We start from the raw sequence: 19,393 nt of genomic DNA, 5'->3' as shown, positions 1-19,393 counted from the left end.
TGAATGCCTTTGAGAATTTATGCTCATTGTGTGCATTCGGAAAGCCCTGGGGCCCAGAAGAGAGTACTGGATACCCTAGGAACCTAGCATGGGTCCTGTGCAAGAGCAGTAGCTCTCCTCACCACTGAGCCGTCTTATCAGCCCTTTGTTGTTGTCGTCTGATTAGCTTGCTTAATTGTCTGACAGTTTTGTTTTCTTTTATTTGCTTGGATGTATATATGTAAGTTGCAGACATATATACATACACACACACACACACACACACACACACACACACACATATATATATATAAAGGTGTGTATGTATCTGGTGTGTTATGTGGAGACTAGAGGCACACATATTGCACCTTAGCTGCTGTCCACTATTTATTATTTATTTATTTATTTATTTTTACTTAAGACTGGGTGGCTCACTGGCTTCTCACTTCATAAGCGAGGCTGACTGGACAGTGAGCCACAGGAACCCACCTGTCTCTTGCCTTCCCAGCATGCATCACCATGCTTGGCTTTTTTTCTTCTTTAGGTGGGTTCTGAAGATCAAAGGAAGATGGATATGTTTGCAGAGCAAGCATTTCACCAGCTTAGCTATCTAACCAGCCCTTAACTTGGCTATTTAGGAACATTATGTTTTTATATAAAGTAGATTTATTTATACCACTAATACACTGTATATCATAAACAAAACAGAGTTAGTAAGCTTTTCTCCAAACAAGTAATGACTTAAAATTTTGTTGTAAACAGTTATGTCTTGGGGCTGGGCAATAATAGGGATTAAACAGGAGGCCTTGAATACACCAGAAAATTGCTGTACAAGCTAAACTATATCTCGAGCCCTTGACCATGAGATTTTAATTAGACATGATAGATTGGCATGCCTTTTATGTGTAGGGTGGGGCAGCCTAGTTTTTCTGAGGTAATAACAGTGTGTTGTGTATTTAAAATTCTTTGTTCTAGTATATAGCTTCTTGCTGGAATCATGATGGGGACCCCGTGGAGCTCCTGCAAATGGGAAGTCAGCTGACTAAATTTAGGAAGTGCCTTAAGGAAAATCCAAAATTTTTACAAGAAAAAGTAGAGCAGTATTTTAAGGTAAGAAACGTAGAGAATCTGTTGTCTATAACTTAGTAGGTAGATTTCAAAATATTCAAGTGTGACATTGAAAACTGTGAAGGCAGTGATCACAATCTAGGTAAGTAGGTTCTGTTTATAGATTTTTATATATACATATGTCCGTGTCTTTATAATAAATAGAGGCGTTGCACAGCTTAAATCCTTCTTTCGAGATTGCAGTGCAGATTCAGTCCTTAGTTACAGTAATATGCATGTATAGACTGAATTATCGGATGCTTATTTCCCTGCTTTCTAGCAAGCCGTGCTTAGCTGTCAGTTTTCTGGTATACTCTACTTAATTACCCAGTGTCACAGTGACCTATTTTGAAAGCTTTCTTATAATGATTGCCATTGTTTGGGACAAGGAATATAATAATTTGACCTGTGATTGCTGTGTTCTATATATCCACCCCTCACACACTTTGATTGATTTAAGTCCAAGCTAGCTTTGAGCTTTCAACCTTCCTGCCTCTGCCTCCTAAGTGTTGGGATTACAGACAAGCACCATCACTTCTAGCTGTTACGTGAGTTCTTACTGGAATCTAATCCACTCCCCTGTCCTTGTAGACTTCCAGTTGAACATTGTGTGCATATGGTGAACTGTTGAAGGAAGTAACAGAAGCATTCTAAGAGCACATTCTTTTATATTTGGTCGCTGTCTGTTTTGTGCACATAACTCATAAACAGATGACTCGTTAATTCCATTGCAGAGGTGGATGTGGTGGCACATGCCTCTGATCCCAGAGCTAGGGGAGCAGAAGCAGGAAGATCAGGGGTCAAAGGTACCCCTGTCTCCATAGTTAGGTTTGAGGCCATCCCGGGCTACCTGAAACCCTGTCTCGAAACAAACAAAATATCGTATTGTAGTTCTAGACTTTCAGGAATTCTTAGTGCTAGATAAACATTAATTTTAAGTTTTTGGATCTTTAATGTAATTCAAGATACTAGGAAGTGCAGGTTTTCTTTACAACCAAGATGTGCATTTTGGGAAACACAGGGGTTACAATAGGCCTTATTGGTTCACATACCGACCAGAGAACAGGTTTGCTTATGAGGGTTTCATATGACATGTGTGGACACAGTGGCGAAACAGGCCTAATGACGTTCTCATCATTAACAGGTGGGTAAACAGAATGCTAAGGCCAAGTCACGCTCTTCTCGGATGTTTTAATTCGTTCAAATTTAGTGTCACCCAGTTGTGTTTTAATCCGGGTTGTTGTTGCCCTGGTTCCCACAGAACAATCCGCACAGGCTGACTTTATCCATGAAACCAGATGACAGGTATTACGAAAAGCAAACTCAGATGGAGACGGAAAAGCTAGAGCAGAAGGTGAATTCTCTCTCCCAGGCGGACAAAAAGCAGATCTACGAGAAAGGTCAGACCTATTTGGGGTGATGCGACTTTCTTGATCCGATGTGTGTGACTTGATGTTCCTTGGGTGTGAACTTGGGGCGCTGTGCGAGCTAGGCAAGCGCTGCCACTCACTCAGCTCTGTCTCCAGCCTGGCACTGTTTATTCTGAGATGAGGCCTCAACACTGGCCTTGTGTGCCACCATAGGAGGGAGGCTAAGGTGGCAGGCATGTGAAACAGCTATCAAAGCCCATCCTGAGTCAAGGTCAGAGCACAGAGCATGCACGCATGCGTGTCCACTTGCCTGTGCTTGGCTAGCTTTCTTCACTTTTACACAGTTCAGAGCCCAGCTCAGGAATGGTGGCACCTACATTCAGGGTAGGTCTTCCTACCTCAGTTAGCTCAGTCCAGACAGACAGTCCCCTCACAGACATACCCAAGTCAGCCTGGTCCAAGTATCTCTAGGTTGCATCAAGTTGAAGATTGAAATAGAGCAGTAGCAAAGACGTTAACGACGATGCTCGTGTTATAGAAGGTGTTTTTCCTGTACACATGCGTGACAGAGCCCCTTTAAAGTAGGGAGGCACAGTGCTGGTACCACAATGGTTGTTTTAAAAACCACTCTGTGGGTTTTAAATCGTGCAGTTCAGTAGTTAGAAATTCTGTGGGTTGAAGTCCAGACAGAAAATGCCTGTGTGTGGGGAAAGGTTTATTAAGGCTAGTCATCAGTGTCTTTGGTGACCGACTTGCATAAAAGACAAAAGTCCTTACCACAAGGGACCTTTTGATTTGAGAAAAGGAAAAAGTAAGATAGCTGAGTGTTTCAGATAATTACTGAGTGTATACAAGCGAGGAGCAATTGGAGTGCCCAGGAAGCTGCAGAATCTCGCAGTGACATCGGTTTGCCTAGACATGGAGCGGCAGTCCCTTGTCCACCGTGAGGATCAGATCCTCTCACCTTGTGGCCTCAGTACCTCCTGGTGCATCTTGGATAATGAAGAATAGCACATTCAGACCCTAAAACCTCCAAACTCCAAACCTTATAGGCAGGTTCCTTTGGGTTTTTTCACTTTCTGTTTCTTTGTCTCTTCTTTTTCTCCACTTCAGGTTTAGAATTGCAGAAGCAGCAAAGTAAACATCAAGACGCCTCCTGTCTCCCGGCACTAAAAGTCTCTGACATCGAGCCCACCATGCCTTTCACCAAGTTTGACATCGCCCTCTCAGGTCATCATCAAGCCATTCCCATGGGTGCCTGGGTTCTTTGACTGTGTTGAATCGCAATTTGCAAACAGGCAGGGGCAGGTTTTAGATGTTTTCCAGAAAACATCTCAATGAACAGCCTGTTTATATGGCTCTACTGTTGGTATGCCTTGCAAATTGTTATTGTTTGGTTTGTATGTGCACATACATATGTATGCATGTGTGTGCCGTGTGCGCGTGTGCGTGCGTGTGTGTGTGTGTGTGTGTGTGTGTGTGTGTGTGTGTGTGTGTGTGTGTGTGTATCTAGACCAAAGGCCAATCTTGGTTTAATTCCTCAGGTGCTTTCTACCTGTCCTCACTGGTACTAGGGTTTTGCAATTCAGTCAAGCTGCAGATCCAAGAGAACTACCCGCCTCCATCTCCCAGCTCAGGGATTACCAGCGTGTACCTCCACCTCCAGGTCTTTTTTTTAAAAGGAGATTGTGAGGATCCAACTCAGGCCTTTGTTTGCACCAACTGAGCTTTCTCCCGGCCCTTGAGAATTATTTTGAAGAAGAGGATGTGGTAGGGTAAACCCCTGGAGGAGTTAGGCAGTGATGGCAGGGAAAGGGCCTGGGGCGCTCTTGGACTCCTGTCTCACTGCTTACAAGACCCCAGGCTAGCTTGTGGCTGGTGGCATGGGAGACAGTTATCTCTAGAATAGCATGTTCCTGGAAGATGATAGCAGGTGAATGAACTCCTGAGTGGCCATGGATAGTTTTTGATTCAGACCAGCGTTGGACTTTAATGCGCACTGTGGAGGACGGGATTTGATTCCATATGATTTGATCTTGGAACAACTGAGAGTCTCCTGTGTGCTAGGCAAGCACTTGATGACAACCCCAGCTTAGGTACACTGTTTCTAGTGAGTTATCTCCAATCCACCTTGCATATTTTAACAGTGAATATCGCACTTGTAATAGGTGTTTAATAGGTTTGTGTAGGCAGGTGGGGGGTGTTTCTAGATATTGGGGTTAATGTTTTAATCTACAGATTTTTATTTTTCCATTTTCATATGTCGGCATGGGTGTGTGTGTGTATGTATACATGTATGTGGTTGTGGGAACGTGTGGGAGCATGTGCATGTGGAGGTTGATATTGGGGATCATTCTCCACTGACCTCGTACATTATTTATTAAGGCAGGGTCTTCCAACCTAGAGTTGACTATTAGGGCTACTCTTTCTAGACAGCCTTTTCTGGGGAGTCCCGTCTCCAACCTTCTAAAACTACAGGTGGCTGCTATGCCCATGTGACATTTTACATGGATGTCTGTCTGGAGATCCAAGCTTTGGTGCTCATGCATGTGAGGCAGAAAACTTACGTACAGAGCAATCACCCCAACCCCTCTTATAATTTATTTAGATGTAAATCTCATTAATTTTCTCTAGTAAGTTTCTGTCTCTTTCATAGGGACAATAAATCGATCATCAACAAAAGTTTTCATTCCTTTTTCATGTGTAGGGCACTGTGCTGGGTGGAGAAATGTTAAATAGAACCCTAAAAACCTACCCTAGAGATGGGGGGACACCCTAAGGTCATAAGGACATTGAGGGCTTGTGGAGGACAGGGCATTACACACTACTCAGTGCGGGAGACTATCAGCGTGTAGATTAGATGCTATGATGCAGTCAGATGTTGTGAGCCTGACCATGTTGTGGACCTAACTGTGTTGATGAAGGGAAGCACTCGGTAGAGGGCTCAGTTACAGGTGAAACGGACACTGAGATGTTGCAGAAATCAGCTGGACGTTCAGAAAAATAGGATCCTTCTCCATCTCAGTGCCTCAGCAAGCAGGGATGACGTAACACTGCAAAGGGTTTCAGTGTCATACCGGTAGGAAAGTGCAGTGGGAAACCCGTGTCCGCTGTAGGAAATAAACGGGGCATTTCTGTGTTCTTCCAAGTCTTAAGCCTTCATCCTTGAAAAGCAGTAGTGTGATTCCTTACATACTAAGAATGATTAGGGGCCGGAGGTGTAGTTCAGAAGGGAGAGAACTTGCCCACCATGCACAGTCTTGAGCTCCCTCCCCAGCATCATATAAAAAACCAAGTGAAAGGGCCCCTACCTGTAATCCCAGCAAGAGAGGTCAAGAGTCCAAGGCGATCCTTCACCAAAGCATCTAGTGTGAGAACAGCCTTGGATACATGAAACCCGGGTTTCAAAGACCACAGCAACAAAACCACTGAAATGTGATCAGTTAAAGCAAGAGCAACTGTTTTTGTTTTCCAGCTGGAGACGTCCCTGTGCAGTACTGCCCGCAGCCCACCAACGGCATTGTGTATTTCCGAGCCTTTTCCAGTTTAAACACGCTGCCGGAGGAGTTGAGACCCTTCGTGCCTCTCTTCTGCACTGTGCTGACCAAGTGAGTTGTGGAACACAGTAGGTGCACATCCATGCTTGTCATCATGTGTGTGTGTGTGTGTGTGTGTGTGTGTGTGTGTCCTTTATGTATTTGTGTTATGCCCTGTTAAGCCCTTGTGATGGTAGTCATCTCCCAGGGCGTCACTTTGTTTCATAAACTTAGCGGCACAGTATCTACAAGCTATTTGCTCTCTTACAGTCATATTTTCTTACATAAATAATGTTACAATATTAATCTGTGGATGGATGGATTATACTTATGAAGGCATCTGAACGGATGGATCGCCAAAGATCTTGAAGAAAGGGAATATACCTAGTCAGGAAGTAGGAACAACTCAGTGTAAGGAGTAGCTACACTTTGAGGGGTGTCTTTGCAGAGTTTGGTGGACTCCTCTGCTTCTCTCCCGAGCCAACTCTGCAGCGGCTGCTTTCCCCACAGCCCAGGGTGGGTACGGATAGATTTGGAATCGTGCTTGGGGTTTTCCTTGACAGTGGTAAGCTGAGAGGAAGCAGCTGCAGAGTTCCTCTCCTCCTCTAGGACCATAAAGGGGAACAAAGCTGGACATGGCCCAGCAGCCCTTGCTGCCACTGCTGAGGACTGGATTGCCATGGAAAATGTCCCTGATCCTTGGGACATTCTGTCCCCCGTCTCAACCTTTTTAGTAACTCCCACTTTTTGCACTTTTAAACCAGTTTTCAGGGCCCCTCTCAGGAGTCCTCTGGGCTCAGATTGATAATGCTTCTTCTAGATACATTAGCACGCAGAATTTCTCAGATCCCTCCCACCCCGTTGCCAGATATTGGAGCAAATGAAGTCTGTGAACGTGTGTAGGAGGAAGAGAGCACTCAGGAAAGACGTTCGAGCTAAAGGCTGGAAAAGCATGCTCAGCCTGTTGTCTTTACTAAGAGACGGTAGCTACTGAAGCGTTTGGCTAGGTCCTCAGCGCTGGACATGAGCTCCAAATGGAGAAACGGATTCGTACCTCTGTGAGAGGGCGCGTGAGCCCTGTAGAGGGTTAATGCCAACAAATTCAAAGCTGCACAGTGTACAGCAGGTACAGAGAGCTGCGGTTATGACTTAGCACACGTACGTAACCTGTGGAGGGTGTGGAAATGGTAGGCACAGCCAGTAGCTCAGGCATTACCCGGGTGGGCTCCCGTAACTCGGGTATCTTCTTGCTCTTCAGGCTGGGTTGTGGCATCCTCAACTACAGAGAGCAAGCTCAACAGATCGAGCTGAAGACGGGAGGCATGACCGTCACCCCCCATGTGCTCCCTGATGACTCGCAGCTGGACACCTACGAGCAGGTAGGCAGCCCATCATGCCCCATCATACTGCAGTCAAAGGCTACAGTTTCCAGGGTGTCCTCGTCTGTCATGGTACCCTAATTAATTTTGTCTTGTGTCTTCCTTTGGGGATACAGGGTGTGTTATTTTCATCCCTCTGCCTGGAGCGGAACCTGCCAGACATGATGCATCTGTGGAGCGAAATATTTAACAAGTAACTTTACTCACACCATATATTAATAAATGGGGGTGTGGCATATCTAACTCTGAAATGCTCTGCCAAGTGATTTGTCTCACTTGTCAGATTCTAGTCTCGTTTTACTCGCAATTAATTGCAAAGCACATGGAATCATTTGAAAGATGCTGAGTTCCTCTGTAACAACTCCTCTGGGTGTCGGAGTGGAGCTGGGTCACTCTCTCCCCTCACTGACTTCCCTCTCCTTTCGTAGCCCATGCTTTGAAGAAGAAGAGCACTTCAAAGTGTTGGTGAGGATGAGCGCTCAGGAGCTCTCCAACGGGATCCCAGACTCGGGGCATCTCTACGCAGCCCTCAGAGCAGGCAAGACACTCACGCCTGCAGGGGACTTGCAGGAGACCTTCAGTGGGATGGATCAGGTGGGCACCAGCAAGGCCACGTGCTGGTCCTAGATGAGCAAGGGTTCCGGGAGTTGGTAATGTTCTCCAGTCATACATGATTCCACCTCAGAAAGCTAACCTTCTGAAAGCTGTGTTTGGTGGTTTGTGCTTAGATCCTAGTGCCAAAGAGGCCGAGACAGGTGGATCCCTGAGCATTGCTGGCTGGCCAGCCTAACCTGTTTGGGGAGTGCCAGGCCAGTGAGAGACAGTGTCTCTTTAAAAAGGTGGGCGGTTCCTGAGAAATGGAAGCTGAAGATGTCCTCTGGCCTACACACACACACACACACACACACACACACACACACACACACACTCACACACACACACACACACACACACACACACACACACACACACAGCCTTCATGGAGGAAAGTGTTTTTCCTTTCTTCCTTGTACTTCACAGTCCTTCAGCTTCACCCAAGCTGGACACATCCAGTGGCCAGTCACAACCTGTGTTAGGGATGTCCGCTCTTCAGACCTATCCAGAGAGGGAACAGACAACTGGAAACTATGAAATTACTGCTGACATGAAAATTACATGGCGCCTAAACGATGTGCTGTGGAGACACTTTTCTACAACTCTGCCAAACTCCAGAGCATCACAAATCGCACTCTGGCATTAGTTATTCTGCTAGTCTGATAAAATGTCGTAACCAAAGGCAATGTAAGGAAGAAGAGACCTTTAGCTTGTGGTTCCCAAGGGATGGAGTCTATCCTGGAGGGAAAGGCGTGGCATCATGAGGCAGAAGCAGAGACTGTTGTGTACAAGCTATTGGCTTTCTTATAGTCATTTCTGCGTATTGTGACCCCTCTACTTCCTAGGAGCTCCATAGCCTCCCCAAACATCACCCTGACCTTCCGGGGATCAAGTGTTTAAATGAGTCTTAGGGGTGCTTTTCTCATCCCAAGCGCCATAGCTGTCCTGTAAAGTCTGAACTGTGCAGTGTCTTGACTGTCGGTGTGGTCTGACTCTATGTCTGCCTCCTATGGTTCAGGTGAAGGTGATGAAAAGAATTGCCGAAATGACAGACATCAAGCCCATCCTGAGAAAACTACCCCGGATCAAGAAGTATCTACTAAACTGTGACAACATGAGGTGGGTGTCCTGCCTGTCCCCAAACAGCTGTTAGGAGTCACACTATTTTGTCAAGTGTTATTTTGAGGTATTTTTCATTTGAAGATGAAATTACCTGAATTTATCTTTAAGAGAGAAAGTGTGTATCATTTAGGCGTTAGGTTACAGGATTCACTCTAGACTTTAGTGTGCCGAGAGAATGAAAAGAATTGCATTTTAACTTAGTAAAAGTTGTATGACGTGGAGAAGAAAGCAATTAAGTTCTAGAACTGTGGGCTGGAGAGATGGCTCAGCGGTTAAGAGCACTGACTGCTTTTCTAAAGGTCCTGAGTTCAAATCCCAGCAACCACATAGTGGCTCACAACCATCTGTAATGGGATCTGATGCCCTCTTCTGGTGTGTCTGAAGACAGCAATACTGTAGTTTACTTACAGTAAAAAAAAAAAAAAAAAAAAAAAAAAAATTAGACCTTTAAAAAAAAGTTCTAGAACTATAAAGTAAAAAATCCATAGAGAAGGTTATCTTACTCAATCTCAGGGTCCCAGTTGGGGTTTCCGCTTCTGTGATGAAACCCCATAACCAAAAGCAACTTGGGCAGGAAAGGGTCACAGTCCACTGAGGAAAGCCAAGACAGGCAGCAGGTGGGAACCTGGAGGCAGGAGAAAGGCCACAGGTGGGTACCCTCCTGACTTGTTCATTGTGGCTTGCTCAGCCCGCTTCCTTATAGAACTCAGGAACACCAGCCCAGGATGGCACCACCCACAGTGGGCTGGGCCCTCCCCCATCAGTCACTGATTAAGAGAATGCCCTACAGCAGGATCTTACAAAGCATTCTTCTCAGTGGAGGTTCCCTCTCAGAGAACTCTAGCATGTTCGAGGTGATAGAAAACTAGCCAAGACAACGGATGTCTTGAAACAGTTTGCACACATTACATTAGCTCTCTGTCCTCAGGCTCAGGCACACATGGAGATGAATTATCAGTAATTTACATGCAGTGCCTTGCTACTGATAATACTGATTATTAGTGGATTGTGATTAGACAGTGCATAATCAAAGCTTCTGTTTTGCATAGATTACTGGTGCCTTTCTGTCGCGGTAAATAATAAAAAATGGTTTCTTTTATCCCGCACTAGTGCTGGCACCGTAGGGCCACTTGGCATCTGTGGGATATTTTCATCTCAATCAGCAAAGGGTCTCACCCACTAAGCTGCACCCCATCTCACACTGCCGACGGCTACTCTCTGAGCCCGGCAACAATCTCTCTACCCGTCTAGTTCCCAAGGTGGGTCACTGCCAGGCCAGTTTCAGACAGAGACTGCCTATTTCCCAGCTCTCTTAGTGCGGACTCGATTAAGTCACCACAGGAAAGAACACACCACACAATAACCTTTGATCCAATTGATAAGATATAATTTGCCCATCTAGACAGCACAAAATCCTGTACACACCCATCCCTTAAAAATAGTCATAACATCCTGTATCTATGTGCAGAAAAGAATCTTAACATCTGCCACAATGTTCTCACAACTCCTTCTCTCACTTTGGCTCTTTCTCTCCTTTCTAAAACTTTTCTCCCACCCATCCTTCCTTCTTGTCCTATGATAGGCCTCCTTCTATCCTATACCTGCCTTCCTGAATAAAGACATCAACCTACACCTTTCTCCACTAACAGATGCCACAGGGCTGCTAGCTGGCAGGAATGGGGTCAGTGCTCCAGCCCTGGGTTTATGTGGGCCTGACTTGTACTTCCTTCCCCCTCTACCCAGGCCAGCTGAATTCAGTGCTTGCCCTTCTGCCCCAGGCTTTACCATAATTCCCCAGGCCAGCTTGGCCCAGCACTCACTCTCACATCCCAGGCTAACCTTTCCCAGTGTTCATTTTACACTCCAGCACTTAACCTGTGTCCTGGGCTTGCTTCCTCCTGTGTTCAACTTCACATCCCAGACTAGCTTAGCCAGCACTCACTATAACAACCAAGACCAGCCTGGGTTACTTCACACCATAGACTGTCCTCTTCCTTCTCGATAAAACTCTTTTTGCAAGTTTCTCACAGACAATAAATTGATAATAAACACAAAGAGTGAGTATAGAGCTCATATACAGTTAGCATGAATTCAATAGTCACGGCTGTGAATTCAGTGCCCAAATCGGGAAATGTGCACACCGTAAAACACTGCAGGGTTCTCTGATGGCTGATCTTTGTGATTCTCTCCAGTTTGGAGGAATTTTGTAACAGGATGTTTTAAAATATTTTCGGTACCTTAAGTTTCTGCTGTATGGGGCTGGAGAGATGGCTCAGCAGTTAAGAGCATTTGCTACCTCTTACAGAGGACTAGAGTTCAGTTCCCAGCACCCACATTGAGCGTCTCACAACTCTCTGTAACACTCCAGCTTCAGAGAATCCACTGTCTTCTCCTGGCCTCCCGGGCAGGTACCTCCACATGTGGCCCACATGTAGACTCGTGTACACACACACACACACACACACACACACACACACACTGTTTGTAATTCTCTACTTTAGCAGCAAGTATGTAGTTTCAGATTGTTGAGTCTTTTAGGGATATTCATGTTTCTTTGTTTTAAATTTTCCACCCTTTGTCATAAATCTGAAGGCATTTGTTAACAGCTGTGTCGCAGTGACGTGTGGGTACAGAATGAGAGGGGCTGCATGATTGCCACATCTGCATCCCGTTTCATTTAACGGCTCTTCTGTATTTTATGACAAAGCAATGTTAATCACGTCACATCTTTGTGTCCCTCATACTCGGGTGTGATAAGTTCATAAAATGTAGGGGAGGGGGATGGCTAGATGGTTTTACGTGTACACGATTCTTCTCCGCAGATGCTCAGTGAATGCTACCCCTCAGCAGATGCCTCAGGCAGAGAAAGAGGTGGAAAACTTCCTTAGAAACGTCGGCCGAAGCAAAAAGGAACGGAAGCCTGTCCGCCCCCATATTGTCGAGGTAATGGAACCCAGGTGTGCCTCTCACCCTGACACGCGTCCTGATTCTCAGGCAGGCGGTAGATAAGAGGATTGAGTGACTTGCCCAGCATCACCATACTTCAGTGAGTTCAGACCCTTGCTTTGGTCTCCATCACACACTATGTTTTTGCTCACATGCAGTAGTGAGCTTTTTCCAATAGGGAAGAGAAGAGTTTGGCGTGGGACTCGGTACCATTAACAAAGAGCCGGAAACCTTAGTCTGATGACCTTGTCTCTTGCAGTTTGCTAGGGCCCCGAATCCCACACAAGTTGGTGAAAGCCTTTCTCTTTGTCTCATTTGTCCTAGCGTCCAATGCCTGTCAGTGATGGCACAGGAGGTCACAGCTCCTTTGATCTGCAGACGTTTGTTTAGCTTTTGTTTTTTGAGTCTGAGTCCCTGGGAGCCTCTCTTGTCACAGCAGAAAGCTGTCACTTTGCAGCTCTTGTAGGAATTACTTTAGTGTCATCTGTGCCACAGTTCACACGTCCCTTCTCATTGGCCTCTTCACCACCCTAAGGACGGGAGAGCACATGGAGGTGACCTGCTGCTCTGTAGGACCCTCTGTCTAGAGCCTGTCTTGTCACCCCAACCTCTTGCTTTGGAGGACACAGATATATCTAGATCATTGTTTTGTTGTTGCTGGTACATTTATTTCTCTCTGTGTTCATATGTATATATATGTGTGTATATGTGTGTATATGTGTATGTGAAGGTCAGAGGACAGCTTGTGGAATCAGTTGTCTGTTTCCACCTTGTGGGTCCAGCCCTATTGAGTGCTGTCACACGGGGCCCGAAAGACACAGTTTTATGACTAGAAAGTACCACGGGGTGGGGGTGGGAGGAGGAGGAGAGTGGTTAAAATACCTTAAGTTTGTACACAGGCTGTCTTCATTAACTATTTGAAAAACATGCTTAAGCTTCCATTACAATATGCAGCCTGTCTGCCTTGGCTAACCCATGTAACTGTAACTTTATAATGTCTGTGCCCTAATAAATATTTCAAGGAAGTGTCTCTTCACGCTTGGATCCTTTTTTATTTTCAGAAACCCACACCCAGTGGCCCCAGTGGAGGTGCCCATGCCGATGGGTCCCAGATCATCAGAAAGTTGATAACAGTAAGTGACCTAGGCTGGCAGGCTTGCCATACCCTCAAGCATTCTTCTAGTGGGACCATTCCAGGGCTGAACCATAACCTTAGACCAGGGGGTGTGCTGTCCCTTGTCATTACCACTCTAAGCCTTCTTTTCTTGAGACAGCCCAGAATGGGGGTCCCATCCTTTCATAAGCCTCTGCTTATTGGGTCAAATGGTCTCATCTCTGCTCGGTTTACACAGTGTAGCATCTGATGGTTACATGGCAGCGGCTGCCTCTGGTCAGACCATCGCGTAACATCCCATAACATCCACCCCTCTCTACTCACAGGTTTCCACAGTTGTAATGCTTGACCTGGTCCTTCGCATGGTAGTTTCATGTGTTCATGGAAACTGGTGCACCATCTGAAACGCCTTTAATGCAATAGTAATTTCATTTTATTGCACCTTGCCGAATGGTGGAGTGTTTCTCATTAAAGCTTCCTAGTTTGTGAGGTTCTGCTCTTAGCAGTGGCCTCACTAGTGACTCCCATAGAGAAGTTGATGCCAGGATGCTGCCGCCTGCGTTTACAACCTGAGGGCCACATTGGGTTGGGCATCCTGGTCTGACCCGTAGCCCTCTCTGCCCCTTAGGACCCCACCTTCAAGCCGTGCCAGATGAAGACACATTTCGTGCTGCCCTTCCCGGTGAATTACGTTGGCGAGTGTGTCAGAACCGTCCCCTATGCCGATCCAGATCATGCCAGGTAGGTGGAGGGCGGGAGGTTGGGGAGGAATGCATCCCCCTCTCACAACTAGACTTGAGTGAAACGGTTGGTCCAGCTTGCTAGAAGGTAGAAAAGGGTCAGGTTGGGGAGATGGCTCTGTAAAAATTAAGGACCTTCTGTCTAAAGAATGGCCGTGGTAGCTGAACTTTCACTCCAAATGACTGAACTTACTACTAGCATACACCAATTAAAAGGAAAAGAGCGGAGAGCAAGCAGTTGACCACAGAATATCCAATCCTGTACTTACAATGTCCAGCCGAAGTGACTGGGTGTGCACTGCAGAAGCTGTCAGCTAGAGTCCAGGTTCAAAGTCTCAGCCATGTTTCCCCCTTGAGTGAGGGGCTTCTGGCTTCTGGAAATGGCTTGCCTTCCACCTGTTCTCAGGGCACAATGTTTGTCATCACCCTTGGGCCCTTCTCTTTTCTCCTTGTCATGGGACCATGGGGCCAGCCTGCCCCAGAACGTAAAGTCTTCAAGGACACTCGAGATAAATACGCTCGAGTCTGAAACAAGGGAACTCACCCTGTACACAGTCAGCGCTCACCAAGCACACACAGTACATGACCTGATTCGATTTATAATACAGAGACTCAGAGGGGAAGACATCATTGATTTCTGAAGCGCATGTGCGCGCGCGCGCGCGCGCGCGCGCACGCGCGCACACACACACACACACACACACACACACACACACACACACACAGAGAGAGAGAGAGGCCTGCATGTGAGTGCTGTAGAGGGCACAAGACATGCTTCGTATGTAGAGTTTCTGCACCAGCTTTGCACACTGGACCTTGTGTTACGTTGGACCAGTCTGTCATCCGCATCCTCTGACTGCGCCACTCTGCAATCGTCATATACAAAACAGAACAACCTAGTAGGAGTCTATAAATAGCATCTTTCTGAATAAAACACCCAGTATTGGGTGCAGTTGTTTTTTTTTTAAAGGATTTATTTTATTATGTATTCAGTGTTCTTCCTGCATATGCATCTGCACACCAGAAGAGGGCACCTGATCTCATCATAGCCAGTTATGAGCCACGATGTGGATGCTGGGAATTGAACTCAGAACCTCTAGACCTCTGCAGGAGTAGCCAGTACTCTTAACCTCTGAGCCATCTCTCCAGCCCCTGTGTGCAGTTATTTTTGTGAATTATTTATATCCCTAAGCAGTCCAGTGTGCAACGATATAGATATTTGTGCCCCTAAATGCAAATGTCCTTCAAAGAAAACGTACTCTCCTCATCTTTAACAATTGTATAATTAAATGTTAAATCTGTCTGATAAAGATAGAATGAACCCGAGTCCTTGCATTTCACACACACACACACACACACACACACACACACACACACCTTTGTCCCTGCTGTGACAAGACAGTAACAACTACGGAAGGGAGGTTTATTCTTGTTCACACTTGGAAGCTACGTTTTTGCAGGATGAGGAAACCTTGGCAGGAGGATCATGAAACCACACATAGTGAGTCCACAGCCAGGAAGTGGGGAGCAATTGCTGCTGGTGCTAACTCGCACTCCGCTCTGTACACAGTCTGGGACCCAAGTTCATGGGATGCTGCAGCCCACATTCACTCCTTCCCGTCAGGTTGGCAGTCACTGTTAGCCACTCAGGACGGATGGCGTACAGTGTGTGAGAGCTGCAGGGACATTTTGAAAGTGGCAGATAAGAGGCACATAGACAGTGTACCTCAGGGGTCCTGTGGAGAGACAGACCCACAAGGGAGGAGGACAGGCTGTCCTGAAGCCCTGAGGCAGCAGCCGGCTTCATGGATGCATCTCTGAAAGCAAGATCTGCAAATTAGGGTCTGTTCCAGATTCCTCTGAGGACTCCATGCCCCGCTGCCACCTCAGAAGCTTAGAACGGCCCTGGGTGATGGAGCGGAAGTCAGTGCTTAGAAGAGGGCAACTGTACACGGCCTTACACCTTAGCTGGACTTTCTTTTCCTTTCCAGCTCTGTACCCCACCCCTAGGCTTTGGTTTTCATAGTAGGCTTCCTGTGCGCCATGCTCTTTCTAACTTGGTTTCTCTCTCTTCAGCCTTAAGATCCTTGCCCGTTTAATGACAGCTAAATTCTTGCATACGGAAATTCGAGAAAAGGGGGGTGCTTATGGTGGAGGTGCTAAAGTCACCCACACCGGGATCTTCACGCTCTACTCTTACAGGTGAGTTTCTGAGTTAACATGTGTCCCATGTGAGAGCGCCCACATGCCAGCCGCTGGCTCTGTTCTCTCAGAGTGTCAGCACGCTCTGCCAATGTTAGCACAGCAAAGAGTACAGCTGCTCTTTATTTGGCCCCCATCTAGAGCAACTAACCATAGCCAGCTGTATCTTTCCTGTCTTGCTGCAAGGAATAGACACAGTTGTGTTGTTGTCTATATTAGACAAAATTCTAACCTGATAATCAGCCTGTTTTGCTGGAATGCAGTCAGAATGGTTTCTGAACTTACTTCTATGGTGGGAACGGAATTGAGATACAGTTCTGTTGGGTTTTCATAGAGGGAGACTGTTGCCCTTTTCTGTAAATGGTTAGTTCCTGAGCCACTATTGAATTCTTGTACACCGATGTGTCAAGAGCACCACCTGCCACCAATCTTTCTCCTTGTCCTGACTGTACCATAGAACTCAACTTTAAACAGGGAGGGTCCCATGGACACATCTTCAGTTCCTTGATCATGAGCCTAAAGAACTAAGAGGAGCTTTGTCTTAGACACAAGAAAGTACTCCAAGCTCCCTGCACCCCCCACCCCATCCCACCTCCAGCTAACTTCTAGATTATTCTGGGTCCGTCTAAGGAAGTAAGGGGCTAGTTTAACGTGTGTCTTCTCCATTAATGTCTTAGGGAGTCCTGACACCCCTCCATCCACTAGACTTCCTTTACAGATGAAGTCACAGTCTAGCAGTGAGGTGAATTGCAGTATTAAATACAGAGAGCGTGTTGTGGGGCTTCCTGAGTCAGATTTAAATTGCTCCAGAGAGTGAGCTCTGTCATTGGGTTATGTAGAGTATAGACTATCAGAAGGGGAAAAAATAACTGTTAAATCTACATGATTACCATAGATTGTTTCCCCTTATGATATAATGCTTCTGTATTGATTTTATTGGGTTTTCCAGGGATCCAAACTCCATAGAAACACTACAGTCTTTTGGGAAGGCTATAGACTGGGCTAAATCTGGAAAGTTCACACAGCAGGACATTGATGAAGCCAAGCTTTCCGTTTTCTCCGCTGTGGATTCTCCTGTTGCTCCATCGGATAAAGGTACGTTGAGTTCTGGAAACCTGGGTGCATGGTTTCCCCAGGCAGAATTCCATACAGTATTCTAAGTCACCCGTCTCTGTGCTCACATGCATGAAACATGGTAGCCACTATGTTGTTCCAGTTCCTCCCATCTCTCTGTCCTGTGTAACATGATATCTACACCTGAAGGCTGGAACATTGACATTGCAGCTTCTTGTGGACTGGAGAGATAGCTCCATTATTAAAATTCTCGTTAAGCAAAAGGTCCAACCTTGGTTGAATCCATGTAAAAAGCCAGGCACGGTAGTAAGAGCTTTTTAATCCCAGCCCTGGGAAGGTGAGAACAGGTAGAATCTTGAGCTCAGCAGTTAGCCAGATGACCCAGCTTGGTGAGCTCCAGGCCAGTGAGGGAGACCTTGTCTTAAAAAACAAGATGGGTGGAGCTAGGTAGGTACATGGCTCATCATCTAAGAGTGGCTATTGCTCTTGTAAAGCTGAGTTTGGATCTCAGCACCTGAATCTGGCAGCTAACACCCACCTGTGACTCTAGCTCCAAAGGGATCTGATCGCTAGTTTGGGTGAGGGAACATATTTTGACACAGCACAAGCCTGGCCACATCCTTAGTGCTGCTTCCGTTTGATATGGTAACCTCCACACGTGGCCTATACTGAGTCTCCATCTGTGCTCTGAAAAAGGGAGCTATAACGGGTCAGGTCCTGTTTTGCAGAGGAGGATGTCAGGTTTGATCTGTCTTGCCCGTGCAGACCTCTAGGTTGAAGAGCATACCCTAAAAGTGACAGGAGTGTCCCTGCTGTCCTTTGAGCACAGAGGCTCCTATGCAGCCTGCTCCCCAGCCATACCTGTGCTTTAACTTTTAGGAATGGACCACTTCCTGTACGGCCTCTCCGATGAGATGAAGCAGACATACCGGGAACAGCTCTTCGCTGTCACCCACGACAAGCTGACCTCTGTGAGCCATAAGTGAGTGTGTGCTCTGGCTTCCTGTGTGGGCTGGGGGTAGGGTAACTCAGGATGATGAAGGCTTCCTGTTGACCACTAATGCTTCCAATAGAAAACAGTCCAACGTGCCTTCTCCTTTGCAGATACCTCGGCATCGGGAAGAGCACGCACGGCCTGGCTATTCTGGGACCAGAGAACTCAAAACTCGCCAAAGACCCATCGTGGATCATAAGATGAATATCTTTGAGTATACGTAAGAAGTCAGATGCTCTTAAAAACTGAGCCTCTGAGCTAGATTTAATGTAGATGGATCACAAGAGTTACTGGTTTCTTTGATCCAAAAGCCATTTTCATATGAAAATCCAACCAAAGGTATTTACTGACTGGCAAGTTGGGCAAAAACGCTTAAGGAAATACTGTTACCATGAAGAAATTCATTAATCATGCATTAAATGACAACAGTGAGCAAATTAAGCTTCTGAAACATTCTGAAACATTACTAATAAAAATATTTATTTTAAAAATAAAAGCCAACTCCAACCTACCTGGGCTTTAGTCATTATTCCAAACAGTAATTTACTACATTAAAATTAATGTCTAGGCCTTTAAGAAACATGACTTAGCAGCTAAAAAGCACTTGCCGCTCTTGCAGGAGACCAGGTTTGGGTTATTATCTTCCAAATAGCAGCTCACAGCCGTCTGAAACCACAGTTTCCAGGGATTCTATGGGCACTGCCTGCATCTGGCAAACATGCATGGAGGCCAAACATTCATACACATAAAGACTAAGAACAAGTAGATCATTTAGAATCCTTACAGGAAGTACAGAACTTGGCATGGAGAGAGTGTGTGTGTGTGTGTGTGTGTGTGTGTGTGTGTGTGTGTGTGTGTGTGTGTGTGTGTGGTGTCACACTGCAGGCCTGAAGGAAGCAGGGTGTGAACGCTGAGTTACACGGAGCTGCCCAGCGAGCCTCCACGGGTGCTTGTTAAGTTAATGTTACCTCAAGCTTTTGCCCTCTGTCTCTACTGAGACAGGAAGAAAACTGAGTGTCTGTTTTATTTATCCTCAAACACAACTGACATTTAGTCATCCCTTTTCTCTGTAAACATTTCCTCATGTCTGCTGCAAGGATGTTCCGGAGGATGCCTTTAGGCGGAAGTGAGAAGACACAGACTAGTGACAAGAGGCAGGGATGCTTTGACCTCCAGACAACTCATCAGGCTGGAGCGTCGTGGGGTAGAGTGGATAGGCTTTTGCCAAGGACCCCA

General features: G+C 46.2%; 1 protein-coding gene across 3 annotated transcripts in view; it reads left to right on the top strand.

Annotated features, from left to right (window-relative positions):
- Positions 1–18,668, top strand: part of Pitrm1 (pitrilysin metallopeptidase 1) — a 31,652-nt gene extending 12,984 nt beyond the window's left edge. For all 3 annotated transcript variants that reach the window (NM_001107363.2, NM_001415160.1, XM_039095772.2), the window contains 15 exons: positions 955–1,089; positions 2,348–2,486; positions 3,570–3,686; positions 5,932–6,064; positions 7,251–7,371; positions 7,488–7,564; positions 7,800–7,965; positions 8,984–9,084; positions 11,910–12,030; positions 13,095–13,166; positions 13,776–13,888; positions 15,964–16,089; positions 17,039–17,184; positions 18,043–18,145; positions 18,268–18,668. In NM_001107363.2, the coding sequence (NP_001100833.1) occupies positions 955–1,089; positions 2,348–2,486; positions 3,570–3,686; positions 5,932–6,064; positions 7,251–7,371; positions 7,488–7,564; positions 7,800–7,965; positions 8,984–9,084; positions 11,910–12,030; positions 13,095–13,166; positions 13,776–13,888; positions 15,964–16,089; positions 17,039–17,184; positions 18,043–18,145; positions 18,268–18,361 (1,764 nt within the window). In that variant the 3' untranslated portion in view covers positions 18,362–18,668. The remainder of the gene's footprint in view (positions 1–954; positions 1,090–2,347; positions 2,487–3,569; positions 3,687–5,931; positions 6,065–7,250; positions 7,372–7,487; positions 7,565–7,799; positions 7,966–8,983; positions 9,085–11,909; positions 12,031–13,094; positions 13,167–13,775; positions 13,889–15,963; positions 16,090–17,038; positions 17,185–18,042; positions 18,146–18,267) is intronic.
- Positions 18,669–19,393: the final 725 nt, after the last annotated feature.

Source organism: Rattus norvegicus, chromosome 17 (assembly GCF_036323735.1).
Source record: "Rattus norvegicus strain BN/NHsdMcwi chromosome 17, GRCr8, whole genome shotgun sequence".
Lineage (NCBI taxonomy): Eukaryota > Metazoa > Chordata > Mammalia > Rodentia > Muridae > Rattus > Rattus norvegicus.
This window is presented reverse-complemented; position numbering and strand designations above follow the sequence as displayed.